Below are 26,643 nucleotides of genomic sequence, written 5' to 3'. Positions count from 1 at the left end.
AGATCACATCTTTAGGACAGACTGTCCACTCTGTTATTTGCAAGTGAGCGGGTTGGATTTGGTGCGTGCAGACATCACCAACCTTTCTGCGTGGGTTGCTGTGGTAACAATGTACGCGTAGCTGCGTTGGTGATGCAGTTTTCTCACGCGGAGGCAAAATGCCAGCAGACAATTTTTTTGGCCGTCTGTCCATGGATTGTAGCTGTAGTTGTCCTCCATAGCGCCAAAATCGACACTCTCCGATAGCTCTGCTAGTGGTAGCATTGATTCTGCTCGGTCTGTCACTCTGAAAATGATGCCGTCATCGTTTGTCACGCTGCAAGTGACGTAAGAAATCCAATCTGGGCCAACAGAGCCTCCAGACTGAAACACATCTGTAGAAATCCGATTGGAATCACATTTCAAATCACCTCCAAATGTGGTTTTGATCCAATTTTTTGCCTAAGAAAATCAAAAAATGTCTTTTCATTTAAAACATTTTTTTTTTATTGTCCAGACTTACAAAAAATGTATCCGAATACAATCTGGATTTGGCAAAAAATGGATTTGGGCTGGCAGTCTGAACAATGTAGGTGCTGGTAAACCTCGATGAAGTGATACGAACAGTTTTAGCAACGCTAGCAAATATTGAGGAATGTACCAACATGGTTTTGCACTCTGCTCTTATTGGCGCAGGGCCTCTATTGTGTACAACTTGGTCAGTTTTGGTGCACAGCTTGCATCATGTGGTGGTCAACACCAATTAGTAAAATGCTGCTCCGATAGTTTCAAAATGATCTTGTGGTCTACGCCCAGTAGGATGCAACAACAAATAACAATCCTCAATGGGGCGTGCCCAGACCCGTTTATTCATGAAGTGATTTTGGGTCTGGTAATACAAGGCTGGTCCGAGAGGAGGATGTGTACCAGTTTAACACATTTGTCAAAATCTGACAAACCAAATTTTTTTTTTTTTATAAACTGTTATCATGAATACATTATCAGATCAATAACACCTTTAAAAGTTTAATTACAGAACTGTTAGACAAACCAGAATGTAAAATTCAGAATATTTCATGCTTTCTTTGGCTGTTACTGTTCCACATCCATTATAGTGACAGCACCGTAAAATGTCTGTTTACTTTTCCTCAGCTCATTGTCAGGCCAGAGGTTCAGCTCTAGGGACACCCTGACTGATACAGTATCAGTATATCCCAGCACTGTTACAGCAGCGATGAGAACGCTGTTTTAAATAGGATAGCCTTCCCCCTGGCCCGCTCTACTGAACCCCCCCGCCGCCCCCCCCGCCCCACTACCGTCCCTCTATCTTTGGCACGGCCAGTCGTCACACACAGGGGCCGTGAATCCTCATTGTGTACCAGACTGCTAAACTCCAGTTCCCTGAATGGAAGTGCACAAACAGATCTATCTGGAGAGTTTCAGCAGTCCCACCAATATCACATACCATGCACCAAACTCACTCCAGAAGCTTTCCCAGAAATCAGGGTGTGTTTTGGACTCCTGTGACTGCTTTTCTTTTTTTTTTCTTTTTTTTTTTAGAAGAGGTGGATCTTAGTGAGTGTTAATGCTCTTTTCTTTGAATTCTTTCTTTGAGCCAGTTCGGTTAAAATTTCAGTGCTGAAGAGTCACCCAAACTCACCAATGGTGCATCTTTTAAGATATAAATTTGTAGAAAATTAGACGTTAGTTAAGTCCTGGGAATTGGTTTTGATGCATGTCAGTCTCGGGAGTGATGTGGCATCCTGCCAGTCACTGTTTGCGAGTTTGAAAGTACCTAATCCTCACTTCCTCTGCTTCTCTTCACTCCGGTGCCAACTTTTCCTTTCATTACTGACTGAGCTTGTAACGCCGTGTGCCACGGAAAATGATGTAAAGTCTCTCTTTTATGGTGCCCAGTTGATCACGCCCAGTTATAGTGAAGGCATCACGCTCAAAGCCTAATTTGTGGTGAAATATATTCACTCAGACAGAGGCAAAAGCAAACATTAAACAGTAAGGAAATTGAGAAGTCATTTATTCCTGGAGCCAGTCAGAGTTTGTACACCCAATGACAATTTTTTTTTTAATAGTCTCACTTCTCTTAACTGAAGCAGACATATTGTCTCCTTACTGATATTATATTTCCTCATGATCTGCCACTCTTGCATGACAGTATTTGTCTGGTTTGTCAAACCTTAAACAGACCATGCAAACGTCCCTTTACGTGTTTACTCTGTGACCTGCTGGGAAAAAGTGACTTTAGCTGCATGGACAAAGAGTCAGTGTGTTTTTTTCAGTTACATCAGGAGTGAGGAGGCCTTCCCCTCACTGGGCCTGTGACTGTCCCAGAGGACCTGCCCCAGCCGTTCCCACTTTTCCTGTGCTTTTGTCAGGAGTTTTCCACAGATCTGTTGGCTCCAGCCGGATGGCTTCATTCTTCCTCCGTCCTCCCCTCCTTCATCTTTACTTTTACATCGCTCTGACCCCAGTTCAGAGAGCATGGCTTCCCCTCCGGGCTTCCCCTCTGTGGGTGTCCCCTCAAGTCCTCAGAGCAACCAATTAGTGGCTAAATTCATTGAATTATCATCTCTTGAGTAAAACACAGCAGTGGAGGGCTTAATTGAAAATCTTGGAAATTAGGTTGTAAATTACATTGATCATTGAGCAGAAGTGACTCTCTTAAAATACTCTTCAACATAACACTCTGAATGATATGAAAGCAGCACTCTATCCTCTTCATGTTGATTGCACTTTTGCAGAGATACATAGAAAAGGTTAGTTTCGCGTCAAAGAGTGTAACGATAAATAGAAGTGTAAAAGAAGTGAAATTGAGTAATTTAATTTTCAAGGTGAAAGTTGTTGAGCAAAATTTGATTAAATTCCATGTAAAAATCACTATTTTTATTCTCTGGATCAAGTTTTGTGACACAAATATTGTGGATTTTGTGTTATTCAAGTCCGTTTTTATGATCTGTGAATGTTAAGGACTCTCCTAAAGTTTTTTCTGAGAACCGTCCTTGAATACCAGTCATACAAAATGACACCATTGTCACTTGTTTTGACACAGAGACCCAAATCTCATTTTTTCTGAGTCATTGCTCCCCAATTCTACACTGTTCACTGCCTGTGCCAAAACGTCTTGTGACCCACATTTGTGTCCCACCACAGTGACAGAGTTTAACAGTCAGACCCACAGATTCTTCCTGTCGGTTGAAAATCTCAAGACATCATAAGCACTCTGTACAATTAATTTTACTCTTTTTTTTTTTTTTAACACAGTAGTTAAAGCAGAGGGTTGTAGTTTATGTATGTGTAAATGATGTGTGTGTTCTTCCCACCACGTGCAGCAGTGTGTGAACCAGAGCACACACTGCAGCTGTGAATAAGCACTTATCTGTGGGTTAAATAACTTTGTATGGCTCGTTTTAATGATGCCTCTTCTGCTTTTCTTTCATCCGGATATTTTCCTGTGTACCAGATGAAAGAGATTCAAATATGGGAGCTTTATTAAAATGACCTAGTTGTTGTGTGTGCAGCCAAAACGTCTTCCCCTCCCTCCGAGGATCCAGAGGGGAACCTGAAGATTAAATAGGTCTTTGCGGCCGTTACCTCCACAAAAAAATAAAATAAAATGAAATCCTCCTACCTGTAGAGAATGAAGTTTGTGCTATCAGCCCAACACTGTGACAGCGATATGTGACTATGATGTGTTTTGGTGCAGAGGGAGGTTACTGCTTTCATCTTCACTGTCAGACTGCACACACCTGCACATGCGTCCTGTAGACACACATTCCCACAGTCTCCCTGCCACATGTGCGCATATATTCACAGCCTGCTGCGGTAGTAATCAATGCAGCCAATCAATACGCAGTATACTGCGCTGTTAAAGGCCTGCCAATCTTTCAAGGACACATTTTTTTAAATTGCATGTAAACGTTGCGTTCATCCGAAGCTTTTTACTGATTTCAGCAATGAAACGTTTAAAAGATTGAATGAGTAAAAACCTTAATTAGACTTTGCTGTGATGATTGAGTCAGTCTATGATAAAATTATTGAGGCATTGAATGCAATTACTAATAGAGTAGAATAATTTACAAACTGAAGAGAATAATTTAGTCAAACATTTAAATATTACATTGAATGATTAATAACCTATGTTCATGACTATCTAAGCTGTCCTTAACATGTTGTGATTTTCATGCATATCAAGACAAATGCACTGTACATTTTTGAATCTTGGATGACATTTTTTAAATTTTTTATTTCACATCCTTGGTATGGGTGCGCCTCCTCTCTCACTTTAGTGTGCTTTTAGAAAGATTTAACAGCAGCAGTGGACGTGGCAGGTCGACAGCTTTTGAGCAATTAGATAAAAGGAAAGAGCTCAAGAGGAGTTTTCCAAAATTGCTCGGTCCACTTTGACCAATTTTGAGAACAAAAATCTGCGCCCTTGTTTAATTTCTAACTCTAAAGTTCTTGTGATGCTTCTTGGATTACTTTTCTCTCTCGGAAGCTAACTGTCAAAGTCGTGATTTTATTAAAAAAAAAAATAATAATAAAAAAAAATTTCTAAAACAGTTTTTATCACCTTTGAAAACTCCCCTAAACCCCAACATGACTGAAGCTCTGTGTCATTGAGGATGAGACACCATCTATTCTATCCTCTCTGCTTGAATCCACGCTAATACAGCTAATTCCCTTTGTCCCACTGCTACAGGCCACACTTCATCTGCTCTCTTCAATAGACGCGTCAGCTTCGATGTTACACTGCGCTGAGATCTCATGCCCTGCTGGGGCGGAGTGGGCGGTGGGCCCGGTTCAAAAGAGGCCTATTATTTTTGGCATGCAGTGACGTACGCTTTATCGTGGTCATGGATGGGATGTGTATGTTTACACATGCGTTCCAGTGCATGTTTGCAAAATGTATGTTGTTTCCGTGGTTATGTGGACCGGACACACAGAATGCATACGGTCGGCGTGTTTCCTGCCTTCATTCCCTGTGTCACCCCCTCATCTGCTCAGCATTTCCTTCCTTCCAGCGCTCCTCAGTAAAACAAGCAGTAATCTGACCTCTCCATGCTGGTGGTCTGCCACAAAGGATGTGAGGTGGCAGAGCTGATGGCTGCCCTTTGTGAAGTATTTTTAATCCTGTTGATTGATTAGGTAGTAAAGATAGCCAGTCGTGACAGCATGACTGAGCCCGACAGCCTGCGGTCCCTTTTTTTTTTTTCTTTGCTGTTATTATGATTTGACAAGCTTAATGTGGATATAGCTTCCCATAGGCCACCATCTATACGATGTCTCTGCTGAAGCATAATGGAGTTAACTCGTCTTGTGCCTCACACTGAGTAATTATCCCAGCTGGGAATTTGCTTAGTGCGCCGTTTCCATTGATGGAGTAATGAAAACTTGCCATCACTTTATTTGACTATGATCAGGCTGTACAATGACCCTTGTTCAACCCAGTCCACATAGGCCCATACAATGAAGCCTATTGTGGGCTTGATTCAGGCTGATATCATGCTGGAAACTATTTAGATGGGAATCACATGTTGTTAGGGCACGCTGTCTCTGAGATTCTCCTCTTACTCACTTAACAAGAGAATGTCAAACCTTCTGCAGACAATAGGATGCTTGTATGGAGTCTTAGGACACGTTTGGGAGGCCTGGCTTTCGGGACAAAAGTGACTTACTTCCCTTTATTGTCTAAAATGACCTCTCTTTTGAAGCTATAAATTTAAGATGTTGCATCAGATCAGGTCAGGTTTAAGAGGTGAGCAAGACAATGAAACCGTGTCAGACAGTCGATGCAGCCGAGTGCAAATAAAGATCTTTGACATTTACACCGCACATGATTTTTGATGAGCTTTGACAACATTTGTGTAATTTGGAAATTTAATATGGAAACAAAAGTATTTCCATGGTTTGAAAAAGTATTTGAGGTTTATGAGACTGCCACTGTCGGTAAAATTGTACAACTGCTTAGAAAAACACTTTAAATTCAATTATATTTATTTCATTATTTACACATAATGACATAATTTTATGTCTCTTTTATTTAATCTGCATGACATTTCTTTCATAATATTTGATATTCCGGTTAGCTTTAAACAGCTACCTCTGGTCGGGTCAGGTCCTCTGAAGTATCACAGTCTTGTTGAATTTCTTTACCTGCTCTCAACACACATTTTGTCCGCACTGGCACTTACTCTCTACGCCACGGAGCGGAGTTCTGCAGGAGCTGCGGGATTTTCCCACCTTGTGGCTGGCAGCGAGCTTCCTCGTAGGCTGGAGATTCAATAAGTATATGATAAGCTTCCACTGCAAACAAACACTGAAGGTTTCACATCTGGCAGCCAGACTCCTAAAAACTACCTGCTTATCAGTTGCTCCCAAAACGGTGAACACTGTGAACACATTACACATACACATACAGGGTGGTACCTGATCTGAAGTGGCCACAGAGTCAACACACAACCTTTTGTTATTGTATGAAACCATATGTAGTTGTCTTAGTATATTTAGCCTGTGGTGAGGGAGTTTTAACTGTCAGCTGCTTCCTGAAGATTACAGGCAAAAACACAGCTCTGCACTAAGGCATTACACAGATTCACCAAGTGAGCCGTATTTTTCCAGCCATGTGAAGACAGGCCTCTGCTATCTGCTGATGTGAGCTAAAACAGGCTTTGTTAACAATACTGAGAAAAGAGAGGCCCGAGCTGAGTAGCCTCGGCACACTTGCGCAGATACCTGTAAATGCACAGCAGCTCCAGTATGTTGTAAATAATGTACCTGTGCAGAACGACTAAATAATTCATGTGGAATTTGGCACGTGTCATGATGTTTCATCTTTGCAGCAAAAAGAAAGAAAACTTTGGTTGATATTAAACAGATTACAAATTAAAGTCGTTATATATGTGTGTTTATATTATGTCTCACCTCTCCTTCATATTGATTTCCTGTGCAGGATATTGCTGCACGGTGAAAGGCTCGGTCTTTGTGCTGATAAAATAACAGAGCACAATTTTCTGGCTCCTGCTGCTGCTTACATGAATTCTGTTTTCAGAGTGATGTATTGGTCCGGATGTAAAACTATACATGTTTTTTTAATTTTTTTTTATCCTGAGAGCAGATGAAGAAGACGGCACAAACAAGCTGCAAGTGAAGGGAGAACGGTACAAAAACAAAGAAACGAATGCTATGCTTTGATTTAAAAGGGAAGAAGTCCCGTTTGCTGCCGCACTGGAAACTTGGTTTCAGTGTCTGTAACCCAACAATATATAAGGCTTTATAGAAGACGGGAGAAGGTTGCAGGCTGTGTGATTGCGAACACAGACATAACTTCTGCTGGTGCTGGAGAGATAATCGGACACATCCAGTTCTATAAAACTAGCTTGATGTGCACAGCTTTTGAGGGGCGCAGTCATGTTTGCTTTTGTCAGAAAACGGCCCGACTGCACAGAGATCTGGAGCAGGATGTTTTTTATTTTAGTTTCATCCAGACGTTCACTTACAATTGAGTTCTATGAATATACCGCGTGCACACAGCCCCCTGTTAGCAGGCCATTTATACTTTTAAAAGCTATTCATAGCTCTGGCTCTCGCTCCTGTCATTTAGTAAACACTGTAATGACAGTAAGGGAGCCTGGCATTGGACTCGATACAAACCTGTCACTCCATAATGAAACCATTGTGACTAAAAGGTCTGCTTTGTTTAAAAAAAAAAAAAAAGGAAATCAGAGCAGGTGCTGATAGCCTGAGTTTAAAGATCTAGGAGAAACATTGAAAAAGGCATGAGCTGCTCCACCCTTCTCCGCTGGGCCTGTCATGCATGCCCGCCATCTACCTTGCCAATCACAGCAGCCTTGCCCGCCCACCATGCCTGCCGGCCCCTCAGCGAGCTGTGACACTTGATCTCAGGGTCAGCTGCGACGGATATTTCTGCTGTCTCTGTGTGTATTTTTTTAATGTCGTAAGGGCTGGTTTGGTGTGACAGCCTGTCACATGTCACTAGGGTCAATTCAGATGACTGCAGCTTTTACTGGTGCCTAGTTGCACTTCATTCTCAGGCCTGTGTGTTTTTTGTAGAGTATTTTCTTCCCTGTAAAATGTGTAAAAAGAGGCTTTAAGCCGGGACTGTGGACCACAGCTCACTTTTAATTGCTGTGTGGAAGAGTAGAGTCACACTGCTTTCATAGAGCGGCCGGAAAAGAGGTGACACATTACAGAAATGCTCTAATTGCTCCCTTGGTCATATCACACTTGAAACTCTGTATCTAAATCAACTTCCACAACTGGTGAAGTCACCTGACATTAATGTTGGCGCTGCAGTACAACACGTTTATTTTTAGCATTGGTTTCTGTTCTCCTCACCCAAATTAAACATCAGTAGGTTTGTAGTTTTGTCAACTTCATAATTTCTCCCAGTCGGAGGCACAATGTGCTATATAAAAATCAAAAACTTTGTGTTGTGCAAATTATGGGCCTCATGTGCATGTAGGAGCTACACAACATGCATGCCTGCAGTGTTATTAAGTGCAAATGATTTATGTTGAGGTCGCCTGTTGGTGTGAAGTGCAGAGTTGCAGAATTTCTGCTCATCATTGGAAATTCCCTTTTAGGGAACTACTAGCTACTGTAGAAGGCTGGTTTCCAAATGGAGGCATTAAGTGTGTCAGATGTTGAGAAAAATGTCTGATTTACTTTGTGTTTATTTATATTACAAATAGCACCATATGAATAGTTATACCAGTGACAGAATAACTTGGGGAGAGTAACTGCCTGAATAGCCCAGTTTCCCTCCATTGTTTTCAGTGTCGAGCTTTGCCTCCAGCTTGGAGGGAGACATAAGAAACAATGGATATTAGGAACATTTATAGTGGATGACTAACTGTTAGAGAATGAGGAAAACCTAACATAACCTGTTTCTAACACAAAGTTTTCAGTGTTTCTGTAATCTGTCTGGAACCTGCAGAGATTACTCAGAACATCTCTCAGTATTGAAAAGCTTGCAAAGACAAAGATACAAAAATGTTCCAAGTAATGCAACTGTATTAATTTGAAAGTTGGCCTCTAGTGGACGAAAGAAAGCAGCAGCCCCATGTAGGAAGAGAAAGAGAACGAAAGGAGGAACGAAGCCCTGAGGCCAGGAAGCACCACAGCTCTTAGAAATGAGCTATCCTGACTCCTCACTACTCAGATTAACAAGGTCATCCATCCTGCCTGTGCATGCTTGGCAGCCCTTTCTTCCTTTCTAACCGTCCACTCTGCCTGCACAGTCCCTGCTGGGAATGAGCAGGGCCCTACTTGGCCACGGAGCCACCTCAGGCTCTGTCAGCCTCAATGACACAGCTTTCTCAGCCACCCTCAGTGTGGCTGCAGCTCACCCGCCTCCTGCAGAGTAACACACAGCAGTCGAGTACACAAAGTACCCGGAAACCAGCCAGCTCCTATCCATAATGGTTAGTCTTCATGTGGTTTCCGGCTCTGCCATTTCAGCCTGGTTCAGTCTCTGCCAGCGATCTTGTGGAATGTGGGTATGGCATGCGCTGAGATTATAAATGGTCCTGCATAGAGAAGAATCCAAGAGAATACAAATATATCTCAGGACTTACTATCTCAGAAATGTTTTATTCGTTAATTATTTTTCTAAAACAGCTGATAAGGTGAGGTCACATGCACTTAGAGAATGTGTTTAGTAGAAGAAAAAAAAAACCTCCATGATTTTCTCTTCACGACTAGGAGGGACTGAAGATTTTAAACAAAACATCTGTAAAAAAGATGACATCCAATATAAACGAGGCCGCAGCCAGATTACTATTTTATTCATGATGAATGTGAAATAGGAGGGCAATGCTCTCTTGCAAGCCTCTTGCTCATATTTGAAACTTAAGAGCAAACTAGCTACATTGTACGCAGTGAACAAAAAAAAAAGTAGCACAGTCGCCGTCCACACGAAGCGTCTCCATCCAGTGAGCCATTGACAACTTCATTGGGCTTGAGTTTGTATGCAGAACGTAATGCAATAGATTGCGGCTCCCCAGACAGAGAAAGAGAGTGCTGGTTATGCCTGTCAGCTCCAGTCATTATGGCCCGTTGGACGTCCCTGCACCTGCAGAGATGTCAGCTTGTCTTCTGTGTTTTGTTGACCCGTCTATCTTCTTCTGCCTATTGTGTCCCGGAGAGGCGGTGTCAGCTGCAGAATGAAAAACAATCCATGGAGGGTTGTAATGTTTCTCATGAGTGAGTGGGAAATGTTGGTTTCTTACATGAACCAAATGAGGGCAGGAAGCCAGTCTTGTGAAGTTCTTGATGTGTATGTTTTCCCCTCTTTAGATGTGAATCTTGAAGTCAAAACAAATCCTTTTTAGCGACCAGATTAAATCACGGTGGTCTAAAGTATGTGAGCCTCGAATCAGCGCTGGGAATGTAAACAATGTGGGAAACTATTACACGCTTCAGATTGTTGCCATACACCATCCCAAACAGAAAAAAAAAAAAAGCCCAGTCACCTTGAGAGTGAGATAAGACATTGTGGTGCATTTTCCAAGCAATGGACAGATTTAATAGTTTGAGTAGCCTTGCACTGATGCCTTTAAGATTGATTTTCTTTTACTGTCAAACGTGAACCATGAACAGATAACATCACTGTCAAGGAGGAGTTAATGCTCCAGTCTGGAGAACTGCCAGAGACAGAGTTCAACTCTTTTTCCCTCAAGGATATCTAATCCTGAAAGACTTCCTGCTCCGTAAAGTCCCATTTTTTCCAGACCAGCCTTGAGCGCGACCTTCTCCGTGCAGCGATTCGTAATTTGCAGTGAGAAATGCGTCGGTGGCTGTCGTACTCGCATCGGAGCAATGAGTGTGCAACTGTTCCAGCTAAAATCCTCCTCAAGACACGAGTCGCGCATTCATGCCAGTTCAACTGCCGTGTTGACTTTGGAGGGGGATGAGAGAGAAAGATGGAGACAGGATGTGAAGGAGCTTGGCTGTCTGTCGAACGTTGAAGGTTTACCTTGGGCTGTGACCAGTCGCCCACCGATCAGCAGACTAATGGAAACCATGACAATAGCTGCATTAATGCTGCAGCATCAAGTTTTTCTAGCACCTTCTGCAAGACTATTTTTGCAGTCTTTGCGTATTTTTTGCACAAGTAGGATAAAGTTCTTGTTGCTTAGTGAAGATTAGATGCTAACTAATTGCTCCAGTCCCACTGTCATCTACCTTCTCACTTCATTTTCTTCATTTGAACTGTTTTTAAATCAATACGTGTGGGATTAATTTGGCTAGCAGGTAAGATATGAAATAAACTATGAAGATATAATTGCCCGTAAATGGCAATCAGTGTTACACAGACCACATGCAAATAGGGATGAGATGAGTGGGAGACAGTAGGCAGAGAGCAGGAGGAGAAGCTCAGTGCAAGAACAACAAAAAAGTCGGTTGAGTTTGCTTCCACCCGACCCTTCTTCTTTAGTTCTCTGAAGGTAGAGCGCCATCAACGCAGCATTCAGAGCAAACACAGTTAAAGCAGGAGGAGCCAAAGCCTGAGCAATCAAACAATGTTAAGCATGAAAGAGAATTAGCTTCCCTTGCTGGCTGCTTTCAGTTCAGTCCCGGTCTGTTCCAATCTGCAACCGTGAAGCGGATGCTCCCCCCCCCCCCCCCCCCCCACCCCCCACCCTCCCACCCTCACTGATCTGCTCTATATCAGAAGCCCTGCTGTTTGAACGAATGGCAAAAGTAATTAAATGTTGGGTATTCCAGCCTGGGGCCAGAGCTAGGGCTGTTGTTGCAACTGTGAGTCCTGCACAGGCTGAGATACTGGTTTCACATTTTGCATTTCTCTGCTACTAGTAGCTGGTCCAGGAGAGAGATGAAATCTGTGGATTTACATGCAGATGACTTTACAATGTTTTTTTTGTTGTTGTTGTTTTTTAATAGTGCAAAATAAATCATGAGTAAAGCCACGTTGACACCAAATATTTGGACCAAACAGGGAGAATTGATTTAAAAGTGGTGGTTTGCGTGCTGCCTGCTCACCCTCACATCTCTCTCCGTTTCTTACCCTTGGGAGTTTCTGACTCTGCACCAGCCGGCTTTAGTCTAGCCTGCTCCGCTAATCTGGTATCACCGTTCAGACAATGTCACTGGAGGTCAAACAACATTCAGGATAAATACCTTATAGGTGCACCAGGCCAAAACCTTCCAGACAGACAGTGAATGAACAATGGAGCCCGACTATAACAACCTACTGTGCATATAGTTTGAGTTATAAACATACTGTCTATTGTTTTTCTATTTCAATGTTAGTATTCGATATAGTAACTACACCAATGTCCTGCTATGAAATCGTGAATTGAGAAGTATCTGTCAGGCAGACTCAGACCGTGTTTAAATGTTAACACACTGCCGATGACCTCTGCAGCCCTCACTGAGGTTTTTCCTCCGTCTCTGCTGAGATCCACTGACAACACTTCCCATCATCACTTGGGCTAAAACAGAAGCCTGTGGTGCATTAAAATTGCAATGCGAAGCAGATGTGGTCACATCGACTTTTGTTTTTAAGGAGTTGGAGCTGTAACGGGAAGTTATGACGTGACCCGGTGTGACTCCTAAAAGCTCCAAACCCCCGATGTGACTTGAGTTTGTGACGATGAGCTTGTAACGCATCTTTAGCTTCATGAGACGCTGAAACAGAACTAGTATGAGTACAAGAAAGGGATTTTTCAAATTAATTTGGTTTTGTAACAGCTCCATAGCTGAGGAAACGCCCTCTTTCGCAAGTTTACACTTTGCAGTCGTTATTTTATTTCTCTTAATTGAAGGTGAAAGGTTGGTTAACTGATGGTTAACGTGTACAAATCTTTTTTGGATGGAAACTGCTGCATCATTTGAAGTGCAAATGTGTACCATTCAGGGGTAAAGGAGTTCAGTTTTCCATGGAGTAATGGGAATTAAGAAAATGACAGGAAACAAACCTGGAGAAGTGAGGCTGGGTGGTGGGGCAGTAAAATGAAGGGCTGGTGATAACAAGGCTGCAGGCTGTCTGATGCCGAGCTTTACTGTGCACCTCCTGTGGTCCGCAGGCCTCATCATGGGAATGCACACACAGTCATTAGTCTCTGATAGATGTCTGCTAAAAGCAGAGCTACTTTTAACCACAAAGAGGGATTAAGATTGATTTTAACTGTAGAATTAAGGGATTAAGTTGAAGACTTCAAACTTCCTCTTTCTCTCCAGCACAAATATTTACTGCTTTTTTTTTTTTTTCCTCAAATCCGTTTTGGGGAGGGGATAAACAGCTGGAGAGTATTCTCAGCGGTTTCCCCTTTACTCTCTAATGAACAGAAACGTGAACGCCCATGTTTGAATGCAATCAGGGTCCTTAGCACCCTCTTGTGATACAATCATGCAACACAAAAATCCTTGTGACCATTGTGTTTACAGCAGAAGAAAAAAATTCAGAATGTGATTTTATGGTAACATTGCATTTAATTCATTGAGGCTTGTTATAATAATGTCGTCTGCTCCTTCTGTGTCTGTGCAGCTGGCAGGCCTGGGGTGGGACAGGGAACATGGCTGAACCACGGCGGGAAAGCACCAGCAGCCTGCAGAGGAAAAAACCTCCCTGGCTTCGACTGGACATTCCCACGACTCAGATGTCACTTGACGAGCCTCCCACTTTTGTTCAGGTGCTTTTTTTTTTTTTTTTTTTTTTTCTTTCCCACTGATTGCCCTCTCTTATCACTGTTTGTGACCTTGTGTCATTTATGTTATGACTTGTGTTTTACACTTTTCTGACGTGTCGATTTCCTGTGCAGCCGGTGAAGAGGCAGGGGTTCCTGCGCAGTATCAGCATGCCAGTAGAGACCTCTCACCTCCAGTCCCCACCCCGTGACCTCTTCGACACCCGGCGGCCTGTTTTACAGCGTCAGTCATCCATCACTCAGACCATTAAGAGGTAAAGGCAGCAAGCAACACACCAGATTTATATACTGACATCATATGTGTGTATATATATGTAGATTAATTCCTATCGCAACATCAAGCGTTAAGATTATAATATGAGCAACTTAATATCGTTAAATGAAGTGCTCCTGGCACCTCTTGTCCCAAAGCATGTAAAAAAACTTTCCCTGATAATTAGAGTGTTTGTCTTTCCTTAACTTTTTCCAAATTTCAAGACCTGATTAACATCTTGATGTCATCTGCCTGGTAAAAACTTTCCAAATTTTGTAAATCTAAATGTAAACCTTTTCCTAACAGTCTGCTTTGCTCTGTGCATGACGGCTTCAGCACTGTCCAGCTGCACTTTTCCTTTTCACCGCCTGTTGTTGTCTCTTCTCTTTTTTCTCTTCCTTCCTTCTTGTCCCTGCTCTGCCTGGTCACAGCAGCAGGAGGGTGCACTTTGAGCGGATTAACACGGTGCCCATTAAGGGGCAGCGGGCTGCTCGGCGCAGCACCAGGAAACACCATTCGCTCTCCAGAACTCTGCTCAGGTATGGTAGGAAGTGCCTCACCAGTGTTCGGGTCAGGATGAAGGCCAGATGTGTACTAATTTATTTAAATTGACTGCATGGACTCATTTCAAGTTAATTATTATATCATTTTGCCTGAAAGTGTCATTGCAGCTTTAGGCTTTTGTTTAATATTCACCAAGCTGACTGAAATAAAACAATTTGCATATGAGATCCATATCCCAAGATTTCCAAGAACTGTTTCTCTTTCCATCACTGGCTGCTCATCTGTGAGAAATGTCATCGCCACACATTTCTTTTTTAGATGAGTCATAAGAGGACCTGAAACCAAACACTATCATTTTCCGGTTACAAACTCGTGTTAATTCAGTCTAACAGTAATGACTGAGGGGTCACTCATATCCCGACACAACTGTCAAACAGAACACACAATGATGTTGTTGTTTCTGAATGTTGCTCGTTAGCGAAAACACAATATAAGACTCCCACACCATATCTTTTTAATTAAAACGATTCCCATGTTCTACAAAGTAAACACAACAGCTTGGTCTAATTGAGAATATTTATTAACCCTCAATTCCTGAGAGGTCTTTTTGTTTATTTTCTTAATTTTAATCAAAACCTGTTATTATCAATCATCTAATTTATCCATTGTTTGAAGATTACAGGTTGATATACATTCTCAAGTATACCAAGTTGTTGTCCTATTTATCCCTTTGAAGTAGAAGATGCAGATCAATTTACTGGAGAAGTCACAGCTTCTGATAATTGACTGATTCATTTGTTTTATTTAATCTGATGTAATACTTTTCTTCCTCTTTGTTAGAGGTGTGCCCCAAACTTTAACAAGTGTTATAGCTTAAGTAAATTGATTCCACTACAGATTAGATAAGGCTGAGCAATGACAGTTTTATGCTCGAAGAAACCAAGGAGAGTGAGAGCACTGCTGCAAAGGAAAGCACGTTGTATGCTAAAATGTCAGCTGTTTTAAGAGCAGAGAGTCAGGCAAACTGAAACTTATTCTGTGAAAGAAGCCGTGAACGGAGCTGGTGCTAGATAAATAGAACCGGACTTACTCTGCAGCTGGTAATTAGTGAAGAAACAGCTATAGCTCGCCTGAGCTTTCCTTTGAAGAATGTTTCCACTTCCACTTCCTGGCCTCAGGGGGCAGTAACATTGTTTGCTCTGGTACTTATTAGGCCTCAGCTTGAACAACATGATTGCACGTATACATCAAGGCTTGAAGGAATGTGCCAATCTGTCGAGTGGAGCAGGACACAAATAAAACTTTAAAAAAAAACATCCTCATTGTCTGTGTTAATTGGATTTGCTGTCTGCTGGTGTCAGCTAAGATTAGGAAAATGTGAGTAAGTTGGATTTTATTTTCGGCATCAAAACTCCACTAATCCTCTTTTTCTCTCTCTTTGAACATGTAGACTTTGAGAGAGTGTGTGACTGCACCATGTGTATATATTCAGTGTGTGTGTGTCGTTCCCGGTTTGTCTGGACATAAACATGCCTCGGCTTGTCCACTGTTCCCATTACTCGCATTATCTAGGGCATCTTTATACATCGAGGGAAGTCTCGTCTTATCAGTGCCTCGCATGTTTGCTGACACACTCCTCCATTTAAGACGGTCATCAATGAGTAGCTCTGTATGTCTTTGGCACGTTGGTTTAATCTCTCTGTGAGAGGTGAAGCTGAAAGGTCTGTGTCTGCGGTGTCAGGGGAACGGCAGACTGGTTTGGGGTCAGCAAGGACGGCGACGCCACCCAAAAATGGCAGAGGAAAAGTCTTCGCCACTGCAGCCTGCGCTACGGAAAGCTGAAACCACAGGTGATCCGAGAGATGGATCTTCCCAGCCAGGACAACATCTCCTTAACCAGCACTGAGACCCCGCCTCCTCTCTATGTCCCCTCCTCACAGCATGGCATGCAAAAGGTATGGGATGTATAGGTCGCTGCTCCTGTTTAATGTTTTTCATAAGTTTTTTGACCAAAACCTCTCGTTACATTAAACATGTTTCTTATTTTAATTGATTTTATTACAACATGCTATATGTGTCTCAGGTAAAATAGGTCATAATTCATGTTTTTTTTAGCTCTTTGTTAATAACACCTGTTGAACCCATCGGTATCCAGATTGTGGACCCATTGGCGCGAGGACGTGCCTTCCGCATGGTTGAGGAGGTGGACGGCTACAGCGTGCCTCAGACCCCCATCACCCCCGGAGCCACCTCCATTTGCTCCTTCACCAGCTCCCGCTCAGGTCTCAACCGACTGCCTCGCCGACGTAAGAGGGAGTCCGTGGCAAAGATGAGCTTCAGGGCAGCTGCAGCGCTGGTCAAAGTGAGTGAGAAGAATAACATCCAATGAGCATATTGAATTCCCACGTTCTCCACCTGCAAAATAAACTCATGTGCAATAAACGAATAGGAAAACAAGTGTGCCAAAGGGTTTCTTCTTTATTCAAACTGTATTAGTACTGCATTACTTTGTTCCCTTCTGTTAGGTAAAGATCATAGCTGTAAATTCATATGTACTTGTTTGTATGTGGTTATTTCTCAGGGCCGCTCATTTCGGGAGAGCACTCTAAGACGAGCCCACAGACGAAGCTTCACCCCTGCCAGCTTCATGGAGGAGGACTTGGTGGACTTCCCTGATGAACTGGACACGTCCTTCTTTGCCAGAGTAAGGCAGGAATGAGACTGTTGTTACTACGTAACATTTTTTATTTATGCTGGAATATAATTCTAATTTTAAAAATTGTTGTACCTCACCATTTCCTTTCCTTTAGGATATTCTGATGCACGAGGAGTTGTCAACATACGCAGACGAGGTGTTTGAGTCGCCGTCTGAGGCGACCATCAAAGAGGCGGAGCAAGACAGCAAGAAGGATGAGACGGAACTGACAGGCAGCGCCCTAGATAAGACGGAACTGGAGAGAAGTCACCTCATGCTGTGAGTTACTATGGCTACAGTGTTAGTCACTGGTGGCGCTGATACAAATTATTTTTGTTAACTAACTATTCATTATTAACACTCATCCTTGTTACTGGGGAGCAGTTTTCCCACGAGAAGTTCATTTAATGTCCGAACCGTATGAGTCAAATAAATACCAATGTTTACATACAGTAAATAAAAACAAGATGTACTCCACAAACTCGAGCAACACAAAAAAAATAGATTTTCTAATTTCTATCAATAACTGATTGGACACAAATATGAATAGTATTGATTGGGTGGTATATTCAGCTGATGCTCAGTAAACGTGTCACTCTTCCCAGTGCATTACCTGATCAAGACAAGCACTGCCATCTTCTTTTTTCATCATCAAGCTTATACACTTCTCTTGATTTATTTATATCTCTCCCTTTCCTCTCCTCTCCTCTCTTACCTCCTCCAGACCTCTGGAGCGAGGGTGGCGTAAAGCCAAAGAAGGAATGCCCGGACCACCAAAGGTGCCCTTGCGACAGGAGGTGGTGAGTGTTCACGGACAGCGGCGTGGTCAGCGCATCGTTGTACCTGTCAAGAAGCTTTTTGCTCGGGAGAAAAGGCCCTACGGGTTGGGCATGGTCGGCAAGCTCACGAACCGCACCTACCGCAAGCGCATTGACAGCTATGTCAAGAGGCAGATCGAGGACATGGATGACCACAGGTATGGCACTTTTCCTCGTATCTCTCTCATGAGCACTTTCTCTCTGCGTCTTCAGTGGCTGATACTGTTGGATGACGTGGCTGCTCTGTTTTTTTTTTTTTGTTTTTTTTTTACTAAAAATAGGTGTTCTCTTTGTCTTCTAGGCCTTTTTTTACATACTGGATCACCGTTGTCCATTTGCTCATCACTATCTTGGCTGTATGCATCTATGGCATTGCACCGGTGGGCTTCTCCCAGCATGAGACGGTTGATTCTGTGAGTCCTGGTTCAGCATTTTCATTGACAATATTTTCATCTCATCACACCTCCTTTAATATTGACGGTTCTCTCTCTGGTTTCGGCGTCATTTGATTTAGGTTTTAAGAAACAAAGGCGTGTATGAAAATGTCAAGTTTGTACAGCAGGAGAACTTCTGGATCGGGCCGAGTTCGGTGAGCACCTTTGCTTGTGTTTTTTGTTTTTTTTTGCATTTTTTGTAGTGTCAGATTTTTTAAAAACGAGTGCAAGCAAGACTTTTCATTTTTCCCTTTGCACCTTTATCTATCTATTTTTAGGAAGCCCTGATCCACTTGGGGGCCAAATATTCTCCATGCATGCGGCAAGACAAGCAGGTGCATGATCTTATCAGGGAAAAGAGAGCTATCGAACGCAACTCTGCCTGCTGTGTGCGGAACGATCGCTCTGGCTGTGTCCAAACCTCAGAGGAGCAATGCTCGGTGTGTACTAAAAACCCAAAGTGCTCTTTGACCTTCATGATCCAGCTAAAAAGGGAAGCTGTGGCCAATTCTGACTCTTCTGTTTTTCTCTAGAGTACTCTAGCTGTGTGGGTGAAGTGGCCGAAGCATTCCAGCACTCCCCAGTTAAATGGCAAAGACAGGCAGTATGGCTCAGTGTGCCATCAGGATCCCAGGTAAGACGCACGAGTATTTCTTCCATTTAAGGCTCACAGTATTCATTCACTGATATCAGTTAAATTACATTGTGATGGTATTGTTTTACTCTCTCTCTTTACAGGATATGTCTCGAGCCTGCCTCAGTGTCGCCTCATGAATGGCCTGACGACATCACCAAGTGGCCAGTGAGTACATTAACACCCTGTGAGGTCTTTAAACATGGACTTGGAGGGTGTAAATTAAATTAGAGATCAGGTTACCTGAAAAATTATATTAATCGCATGATTTGATGTTGATCTTTTTTCCAGTATTTTAAAAATATTTCTTTAAATACTTTTAAAAAAATGAAACTGAAAATACACCAAAGACAACATATCAAATGTTGAAACTGAGAAGTATAATTTTTTTTTTTTTAAATGCTTGTATTCTGAATTTCAGGCCTGCAACATGTTTCAAAAAGGTTGGGACAGGCCAGGGGCATGTTTACCTTTGTGTTGCATCACCTATTTTTTTTTACAACGCTCTTTAAAGGTTTGGGAGCTGACGAGACCAGTTGCTGGAGTTTTGAAAGTGAAATATTGTCCCATTCTTGCCTGATATCGAATTTTAGCTGCTCAACAGCCTCGTATTGTATTAGTAGCATTAGTGATATTTTTTGTTCAGTGATGCTCCAAAGACTTTGTCTGAACATTTACCATGTCCCAACTTTTTTGGGGATAGGGTTGTATTACCAATGCCATATTTTAGTCTTCTGTCTTAATCTATTGCAGTCATACGGTCGTTTAAGACCAAAGAAGAGCTTTCCTTCTTTTTCAGTGATATGCTACTTCTGTATTACTACGCGAGTTGGAAAAAATAGTTTTCTCTCCTGAATCAACACTATTTTAAATTATGAGACCACACAAATCCACCAAAACTGGTAACCATCAGGATTAACTCAAAATGTATATCTGGTAGAGCCACACTGTGTCCTGATGTTTGAAATTGTACCGATGTGTTTGGGGTGTCTGATGTTCTAATCTTGTCAACAGATGTAGTATTTGAAATAAACATAAAGAGGTGAATGTTGTTCTTCTGCTCCGGTGTTTAGATTTGTACCAGGTACAACACAGGGAACCATACCAACCTGCCTCACATCGACTGCACCATCACAGGCCGACCCTGCTGCATTGGAACCAAAGGGAGGTGAGGAGAGCTGATTAACTAATGAGAAACATGAATGCTGGACTAACCACACACAAAATGGGTGACCGGTTTATTCACTTACTAACTGCTGTTTGCTTTCTTCGAGGTGTGAAATCACATCCCGGGAATATTGTGTTTTCATGAATGGCTACTTTCACGAGGAGGAGACGCTTTGCTCTCAAGTAAGAAACTCTACTAATTACTTACAAAAGAAAAACAAGAAAAGCTGTGTAATGAAAGTCAATAGTGATGGGATATACACTATGTCTTATTTTGAATGTGGTGCATTATTTTTTTTACCTTCTGAACACCAAAACAGATTACATGATTAAGCTCATGAAACATTTCCATGCAAGAATTGTGTAGGTGTCTAATTGTGTCTTATTTCAGATCTTTGATTAAACTAAAGCACGGGTCATATTTTTCCCTTTCCTTAATTATACTGTATATGTTTGTGGTCGGTTGTATAAATAAATGTCAGTATGACTGAGGGATGTTACTTAATAGGCTGTGTTCTCTGTCCTTCCTCAGGTGCACTGCATGGATGATGTCTGTGGACTGTTGCCTTTCCTCAACCCTGAGATCCCAGATCAGTTTTACAGGCTCTGGCTCTCACTTTTCCTGCATGCTGGGTGAGTCAATAGCCGGCAGGATTATGGAAAGTAGGTTTGCTTATTCGGAGATTTGCCTGGCACAAGAATCAAACAAAAAAATGTGAGTGAATGTATTTGATTTTATTGTTGAGAGCTGCATTTGGAGAATTTTTGGACAGGTTTTGTTTTGTGTAGTTTTTATTTTATTTTTTATTGGCAGCTTCAAACTAGCCTAGCTCCACCCTTGCTGTAATTATAGTCTGGAAACTGTGTTTGCATTAAGGTTTTCTGGGCCCCTCTGAAAGGAAAACCAATCAGCAACTAGTAGGGGCGGCTAAGTGAAGTAGTTCCAACAATGGCGTCGGTGCCTGAGTTTCTCCTCCTTTCTCAACATATGTTACATGGTGGTCGATATAGATTGAATAAAGGCTGCTCCATTAGCTTCAAAATGAACCTGATGACTACACCCACTATGATGCAGCAACTGGAAACAATTCTTAATGGAGCGTGGTCAGACACATATATTCATGCAGTGAATTTGGGGCTGATATTACCAGGCTAGCTTCATACAGTCAAAAGAAGAAAAAAAAACTCCAGACGCACAAACAACATCCTACCCAATAATACAAATAAAAGCAAATTTTGCCAACCCGAGGCATGATCTAGGAGACAATGCCATATCCTGTGAGCATGTCAAAACAAGCTGAAAGTCTGCTTTGGATCAGCCGAACAGACGGCATCAGTGTTTGGATCAAGTGGAGAGGTGGAGAAAAAAAGATCAGAATCAGAGTCAGATTTATTGGCCAAATATATTTGGCACATACAAGGAAATGGGACTCTGTCAATGTCAGTATACACCAACTTCACAGCAAAACAAACACGCAGATAGATAAAAGACAAACTCAGAAAATGTATCAAAGACAAACAGATAAGAGTAGAGGAAGATACACGGCTAAAGAAACACAGTGAAGGGGGACAAATAGTAGCTTTATAGTGGGTCAACATATGTTTGTGGTTCCAAAGTGAATGTAGAAAAATGTTGAAATAGTGTTAAATAATCTGATGACAGATATCTGCTCTTTAATGTCCTTGAAAGTGATGAGCTTACCGTCCATCTGTGCACTTATCACCGTAGTTTAAGTTGTTCCAGCTGTCTTCAATATGTCACAAATAAATACATGCTGATTAAGTACACTGTGTTACAGTTTAGACCTGTCAGTCAGTCTCTACGAAGAGCTGACCTCACAGTTAAGAGAAGCAGTGCTTCATCCCAATGTCTGCTATCTGTCTCCTGGGTAATTAAACAAAGTGCCCTCACGACACAAACTCGTTAAGCTTCAGTGAGATAGAGACTGATTTTATTGCTGCGCAAAGTCATTTCCGCTTGGCTGTTGAGGGGTTTGTGTCCTTTACACAGAGGGATAATCTCCTCCACACGTGTGGCTTTTCACACGCACACACACAACCATCACACGCATGAACTCTTTGTCCATGTCTGTCCTCCCAGGATCCTTCACTGCCTGGTGTCGGTGGCTTTCCAGATGACCATCCTGAGGGACCTGGAGAAGCTGGCAGGCTGGCTGCGCATCTCAATCATTTACATCCTCAGTGGCATCACTGGCAACTTAGCTTCAGCCATCTTCCTGCCCTACAGAGCAGAGGTGATCAGCAGTTCATTAACCACACGCTGCAAAACACGACACACATTTATGAGTCACATTAAGTTTCAGAGACTTCTCTTTGGGAGATCTGGTTATAAATGTCTCTGAGCATCTTGTTGTCTTTGTCTCAGGTGGGTCCGGCAGGCTCTCAGTTCGGGATCCTGGCCTGCCTGTTTGTGGAGTTGTTTCAGAGCTGGCAGATCCTGGCACAGCCCTGGAGGGCCTTCACCAAGCTGCTGTGTGTGGTGCTCTTCCTCTTTGCCTTTGGGCTGTTGCCGTGGATCGACAATTTTGCCCACATCTGTGGCTTCATCTCCGGCTTCTTCCTGTCCTTCGCCTTCCTGCCCTACATCAGTTTTGGCCGCATGGACCTGTATCGCAAACGCTGTCAGATTATCGTCTTCCTGCTGGTGTTTGTCGGGCTCTTTTCGGGCCTCGTGGTGCTCTTCTACGTCTACCCAATCAAGTGCGAATGGTGTGAGTTGCTCACCTGCATCCCCTTCACAGACAAATTCTGCGAGAAGTATGACCTCAACGCTCACCTCCATTAAACAAAAAAAAAACAAAAAAAATTGTGAGCGCAACAGAAAGGCATCAGGTCAAAACACGTGGACTGGATGATGGACCGCCCCCCCCCCCGCCTCACTCCCCCTTCCCTCCCTGTGAACTATGACAATATGCTTGTGTTCTTTTACTTAATATGAATACCTATACCACTCACCATAAGGACTTCCTTTAACTGCCTCCCTTTTCACCGGTCGTCATCGTCAGTCCTTCACTGTCCAGTGAAACAAAGCTGTGGCACTTCTGAACCTCAACACAGCACCCAGCTTCCCTTTACATGCGAGGCAGGAATTACAGAAGCCAACCGCTGGTACAGAGAGACGGACTCGTTTTTTTACAGTCACACTCCAGACATAGGTTTTTATTATTAATCAGGCAACCTCATAAAGAAGCAGGGACAACGTAGAATATTGATACCTTTGGTGCCTTGTTGATAAATGTACCAACTACTGCCATATTTTTGTTACATTATGCTGAGCACTCGAATGTTTTCTTTCATTTGTTTTTATTGCTTCTCAAGAAGTAATTATTGTTTTGAACACGGTAGTGTTTTAGCTACCTGTCTACTTACATGTAACTGAAAACAACAGTAAAAATCTACAAAATGAAAAAGCCTTCTACTTTCTGTGAATTGCCAGAAAAGTCCCGCTGAACATCGTTTTGTAGTTTATTGAAATTAAGCAACATAGAAACAAAAACAAAATTTCTGCTACAAACTTTCAGTTGACAATCCAAGCAATTTTAGTAGCCGAATGATCAGTGTGTAGCTCCTCAAACAACAGACCGTTACAATAATGAATTCATCACACCTTTCAGTTTCTCTGGTTTACAAAAATAGAAATGTCTTTCCATCACAACTCCAGATTTGAGATATTTTCTAATAATTGCCTCCTTTTCAGTACAAATTGTGAATGAATGGGAAAAAAAAGATTAAGATCACAAAGCTGATAAACTAATGGAAACAGAGGGAATATGATTACATGTCTGATAAGCCACATTATTAACTGCGAAAAGGTTAATTTCTGTTGCTTCAAGAAGGGAATCCACTCTGTCCTCACACAGACTTCCCTCCTTGTTCAGTGGGTCAGGGGAGACGCTGACACTCGGATGCCGAACGCAGGCCGACGCTGCATACTGGCCCTTTTATCTGTCCATCTGTCTGCTGTGTTTTGCAAATCTTCTCTGCCCCGAGCCCGTGTTAGAGGTGAGTGGGTGGAGGGAGGGTGGGGTCGGTGCTGAGGGACTAGCAGCCACTGTTCCTCCGTGCGTACGCCTGGTCGCCGAGCGTGTACTCCATCTCCTGGAATTGCATGTTGGATACAGAGATGGCCGATAGCCCTTTCTTCTTGAAGCCGGCCTTGAGGTAGAAGGGCACCAGGAAGTCTTCGCAGATCAGCAGAGCTCGGCGGAGGCCCGGCCTGCAGCGCAGGTACTGCAGGTAGCGCCACAAGAGGATGGAGCCTTTGCCCTGCTGGCGACAGTGGCGGTGCACGGACAGAACGTGGACGTGCACAGAGCGGGTGTCTGGGACATGCTGAGTCATGGCCTCCTGGAGGAGAGAGATTAAAGAACCGTTGGTGATATGAAAACATTATGAGACACATAAATCGTGTTTTTTCACTCGTATGCATTTTAAACACCAGAGTTTGTCTCTTTTTTTTTTTTCTTTCTTTCTAATACCTGTGAAAGCCTCTCCTTGTCCCAGCCAGAGCCGATGATGAAAGCAACCAGCTGCCCCTCTTCAAACCAACCCAGTGACAGCTCGGGGCAATGACCGAGGAAGTTAAGCACTTCATCCAGGGTAAGTGGGCACTCGCCAGACACAGACACAAACGCTGGGAGGTGAAAAGAAGCATTTCAGGCAGGAGGTGAGTTTCATGGAAGAAATGAAGATGAAAGGTTGAAAGAAATGTGTGCTCTCAAGTTCAAACTAAGTTAAAAACCAAAAAGCAGCATTTGACACATTTTGCAATGACCAAATTGAGAATACAGTATATTTTATTTTTCCAAATACAAGTGGAACGTCTAATTCGCTGCCCAATAATACATATTGTGTGGACATATCTGCTTAGTTATTGTGTTTAATTCTAAAGAAACTCACCTTCTCTTTCGATCTCAAACACACTGATGGCGTCCTGCGGCGTGAGGTTCCTGAACTCGCTGGCGGGCAGTGTGTGTCGTCTCTGCTGCAGAGGGCTGATCACTCTGACGGGCGTCTTCAGAAAGAAGGGCTTGAGGAACGGAGAGCCGCTGACCTGCCGTGTCATGATACCGCAAAACTGCAAGGACCGGATGAGCTGATTATTTCACAAAGCTTCTTCTTTTTTTTTTTTTTAATGTTCCTCTTTTGTTTCCAGCCTTTTGCAGTTTAAAATTTACTCTGATGACATCAAGGATGAAGTCAGCCTGCTAACCAAACCTGCCCTGTTCTCTGTTCGTCCCACAGCTCTGACTGTAGTCTAACTCACTTCAGTGGGCAAGATGCTGCCCTCTGTGCCTCTCCTTGTCTCTCCTCTTTCTGTCTGATCTCATAATGCAAAGTGGTTGTCTCAAAATAGGATAGCTGTGTGTGCACTTGTCTCCAAAGTCTCTAAATCCCCTGATTTCCAAACACTGACATTTTGTTCTTGGTGTAGTACTACATGGTTTTTTACTTTGGATTTGGATCAAAGACAGACTATGTTAGTTACAGCAATCACATGCGTATCCTCCACACCTTAAGATAGTATTTGGTATTTTCTGTCACAACGTTTTGACAGTATCTTTTTATGATAATCAGAATTAATGCTGGGACAGATGGGAATAGTTCAGACAGCTATTGTTAAGATGTGATGACACGTCAGGATTAGTTTATACTTGGCACATGTGTATTGACACATGCTACATGCTATATGCACGTCCACTCGGCTGTGTGTTTTTCAGGGTGGGAATGAGCGAGACATGGTGTGACTGAATGTGACGATCCGCATGTTTTCAGAGATCAAGGGCATGTGGACTAATTTAACTGAACCAAGAGGGGAGGGAGATTTATGTGGATTGCAATTGGAAGATTTCATGCCTTACAGAGATTTAGCACAGGCTAATTAAATGAGGGAGCACTTGCTTTGACTGGCCTGAGGTAAACCTGTTTACACAGACTTGTTTGAGTGTCAATACAACGTAGTATAATTTCAAAGGCTTGAGGCTTAGCCTATATATTTTTTTAATGTAGCATTAGGAAATAAAAATAACACTACTGTTTAAAGGATTATATTTTTTTCACCCCACTGCTTTGTTTTGGCCTCAGACTGCAGTGATGAATAAAAAAAATAAAATCTCCTTTATTTCAAGCCTTCAGCCATGTCAGCTAGACAGCTGGCCAATCACAGATACGAGATCATCTTTGCTGATATCGTCAGATGTGAAGGACGAACACGGCTGTCCAGAGAGGAAATTACCTTTTCTACCCTGGTATTGTGGCCTGAGAGATGCGGGGCAGTCCTTCCCTCGCGACCTCTTACAACGGCCTATTATAGCGCACCAATGACGAGGCTGAACTCTGAGAGTCCTAAAAACCTATTTCAGTTTTTCAGACAAATTTTAAAACAGTTCAGGAAAAGGAGACACGACTTTGGTTTAAACTCTGACTTTA

At 42.6% G+C, this 26,643-nt stretch overlaps 2 protein-coding genes across 3 annotated transcripts in view; one reads left to right on the top strand and one right to left on the bottom strand.

Moving 5' to 3' along the window:
- Positions 1 to 23,624, top strand: part of rhbdf1a (rhomboid 5 homolog 1a (Drosophila)) — a 28,542-nt gene extending 4,918 nt beyond the window's left edge. Inside the window, exons 2-19 of one of the 2 annotated variants that reach the window (XM_069148787.1) lie at positions 13,529 to 13,673; positions 13,803 to 13,942; positions 14,373 to 14,480; positions 16,187 to 16,400; positions 16,601 to 16,807; positions 17,027 to 17,149; positions 17,256 to 17,419; positions 17,865 to 18,116; positions 18,260 to 18,371; positions 18,473 to 18,547; positions 18,671 to 18,832; positions 18,926 to 19,026; positions 19,131 to 19,194; positions 20,100 to 20,194; positions 20,301 to 20,376; positions 20,726 to 20,826; positions 22,295 to 22,448; positions 22,580 to 23,624. In XM_069148787.1, coding sequence (XP_069004888.1) covers positions 13,557 to 13,673; positions 13,803 to 13,942; positions 14,373 to 14,480; positions 16,187 to 16,400; positions 16,601 to 16,807; positions 17,027 to 17,149; positions 17,256 to 17,419; positions 17,865 to 18,116; positions 18,260 to 18,371; positions 18,473 to 18,547; positions 18,671 to 18,832; positions 18,926 to 19,026; positions 19,131 to 19,194; positions 20,100 to 20,194; positions 20,301 to 20,376; positions 20,726 to 20,826; positions 22,295 to 22,448; positions 22,580 to 22,999 — 2,685 coding nt within the window. In that variant the 5' untranslated portion in view covers positions 13,529 to 13,556 and the 3' untranslated portion in view covers positions 23,000 to 23,624. The remainder of the gene's footprint in view (positions 1 to 13,528; positions 13,674 to 13,802; positions 13,943 to 14,372; positions 14,481 to 16,186; positions 16,401 to 16,600; positions 16,808 to 17,026; positions 17,150 to 17,255; positions 17,420 to 17,864; positions 18,117 to 18,259; positions 18,372 to 18,472; positions 18,548 to 18,670; positions 18,833 to 18,925; positions 19,027 to 19,130; positions 19,195 to 20,099; positions 20,195 to 20,300; positions 20,377 to 20,725; positions 20,827 to 22,294; positions 22,449 to 22,579) is intronic. The other variant, XM_069148788.1, reaches the window with a different exon arrangement.
- aanat2 (arylalkylamine N-acetyltransferase 2) lies at positions 23,619 to 25,279 on the bottom strand. The gene is made up of 3 exons (XM_069148793.1): positions 25,114 to 25,279; positions 24,693 to 24,847; positions 23,619 to 24,561 (listed from the first exon to the last, which is right to left on the bottom strand). Exons 1-3 carry the CDS (start codon positions 25,277 to 25,279, stop codon positions 24,256 to 24,258), a joined length of 627 nt encoding a protein of 208 aa, XP_069004894.1. The 3' UTR covers positions 23,619 to 24,255.
- Positions 25,280 to 26,643: the final 1,364 nt, after the last annotated feature.

This window comes from Embiotoca jacksoni, unplaced genomic scaffold (genome assembly GCF_022577435.1).
Source record: "Embiotoca jacksoni isolate LCO1_2020_lvr unplaced genomic scaffold, fEmbJac1.0.p SCAF_15, whole genome shotgun sequence".
In the NCBI taxonomy this organism is placed as follows: domain Eukaryota; kingdom Metazoa; phylum Chordata; class Actinopteri; family Embiotocidae; genus Embiotoca; species Embiotoca jacksoni.
The sequence above is the reverse complement of the archived record's forward strand: the minus strand, read 5'-3'. Positions and strand labels throughout refer to the sequence as shown.

Excerpts from the sequence above, each read along its gene's own strand:
- aanat2 (XM_069148793.1), bottom strand. The coding sequence starts at position 25,279 with ATGACACGGCAGGTCAGCGGCTCTCCGTTCCTCAAGCCCTTCTTTCTG. Across the intron at positions 24,848-25,113 it reads GTTTGAGATCGAAAGAGAAG|CGTTTGTGTCTGTGTCTGGC; the intron begins GTGAGTTTCTTT and ends TTCACCTCCCAG. Across the intron at positions 24,562-24,692 it reads ACAAGGAGAGGCTTTCACAG|GAGGCCATGACTCAGCATGT; the intron begins GTATTAGAAAGA and ends TCTCTCCTCCAG.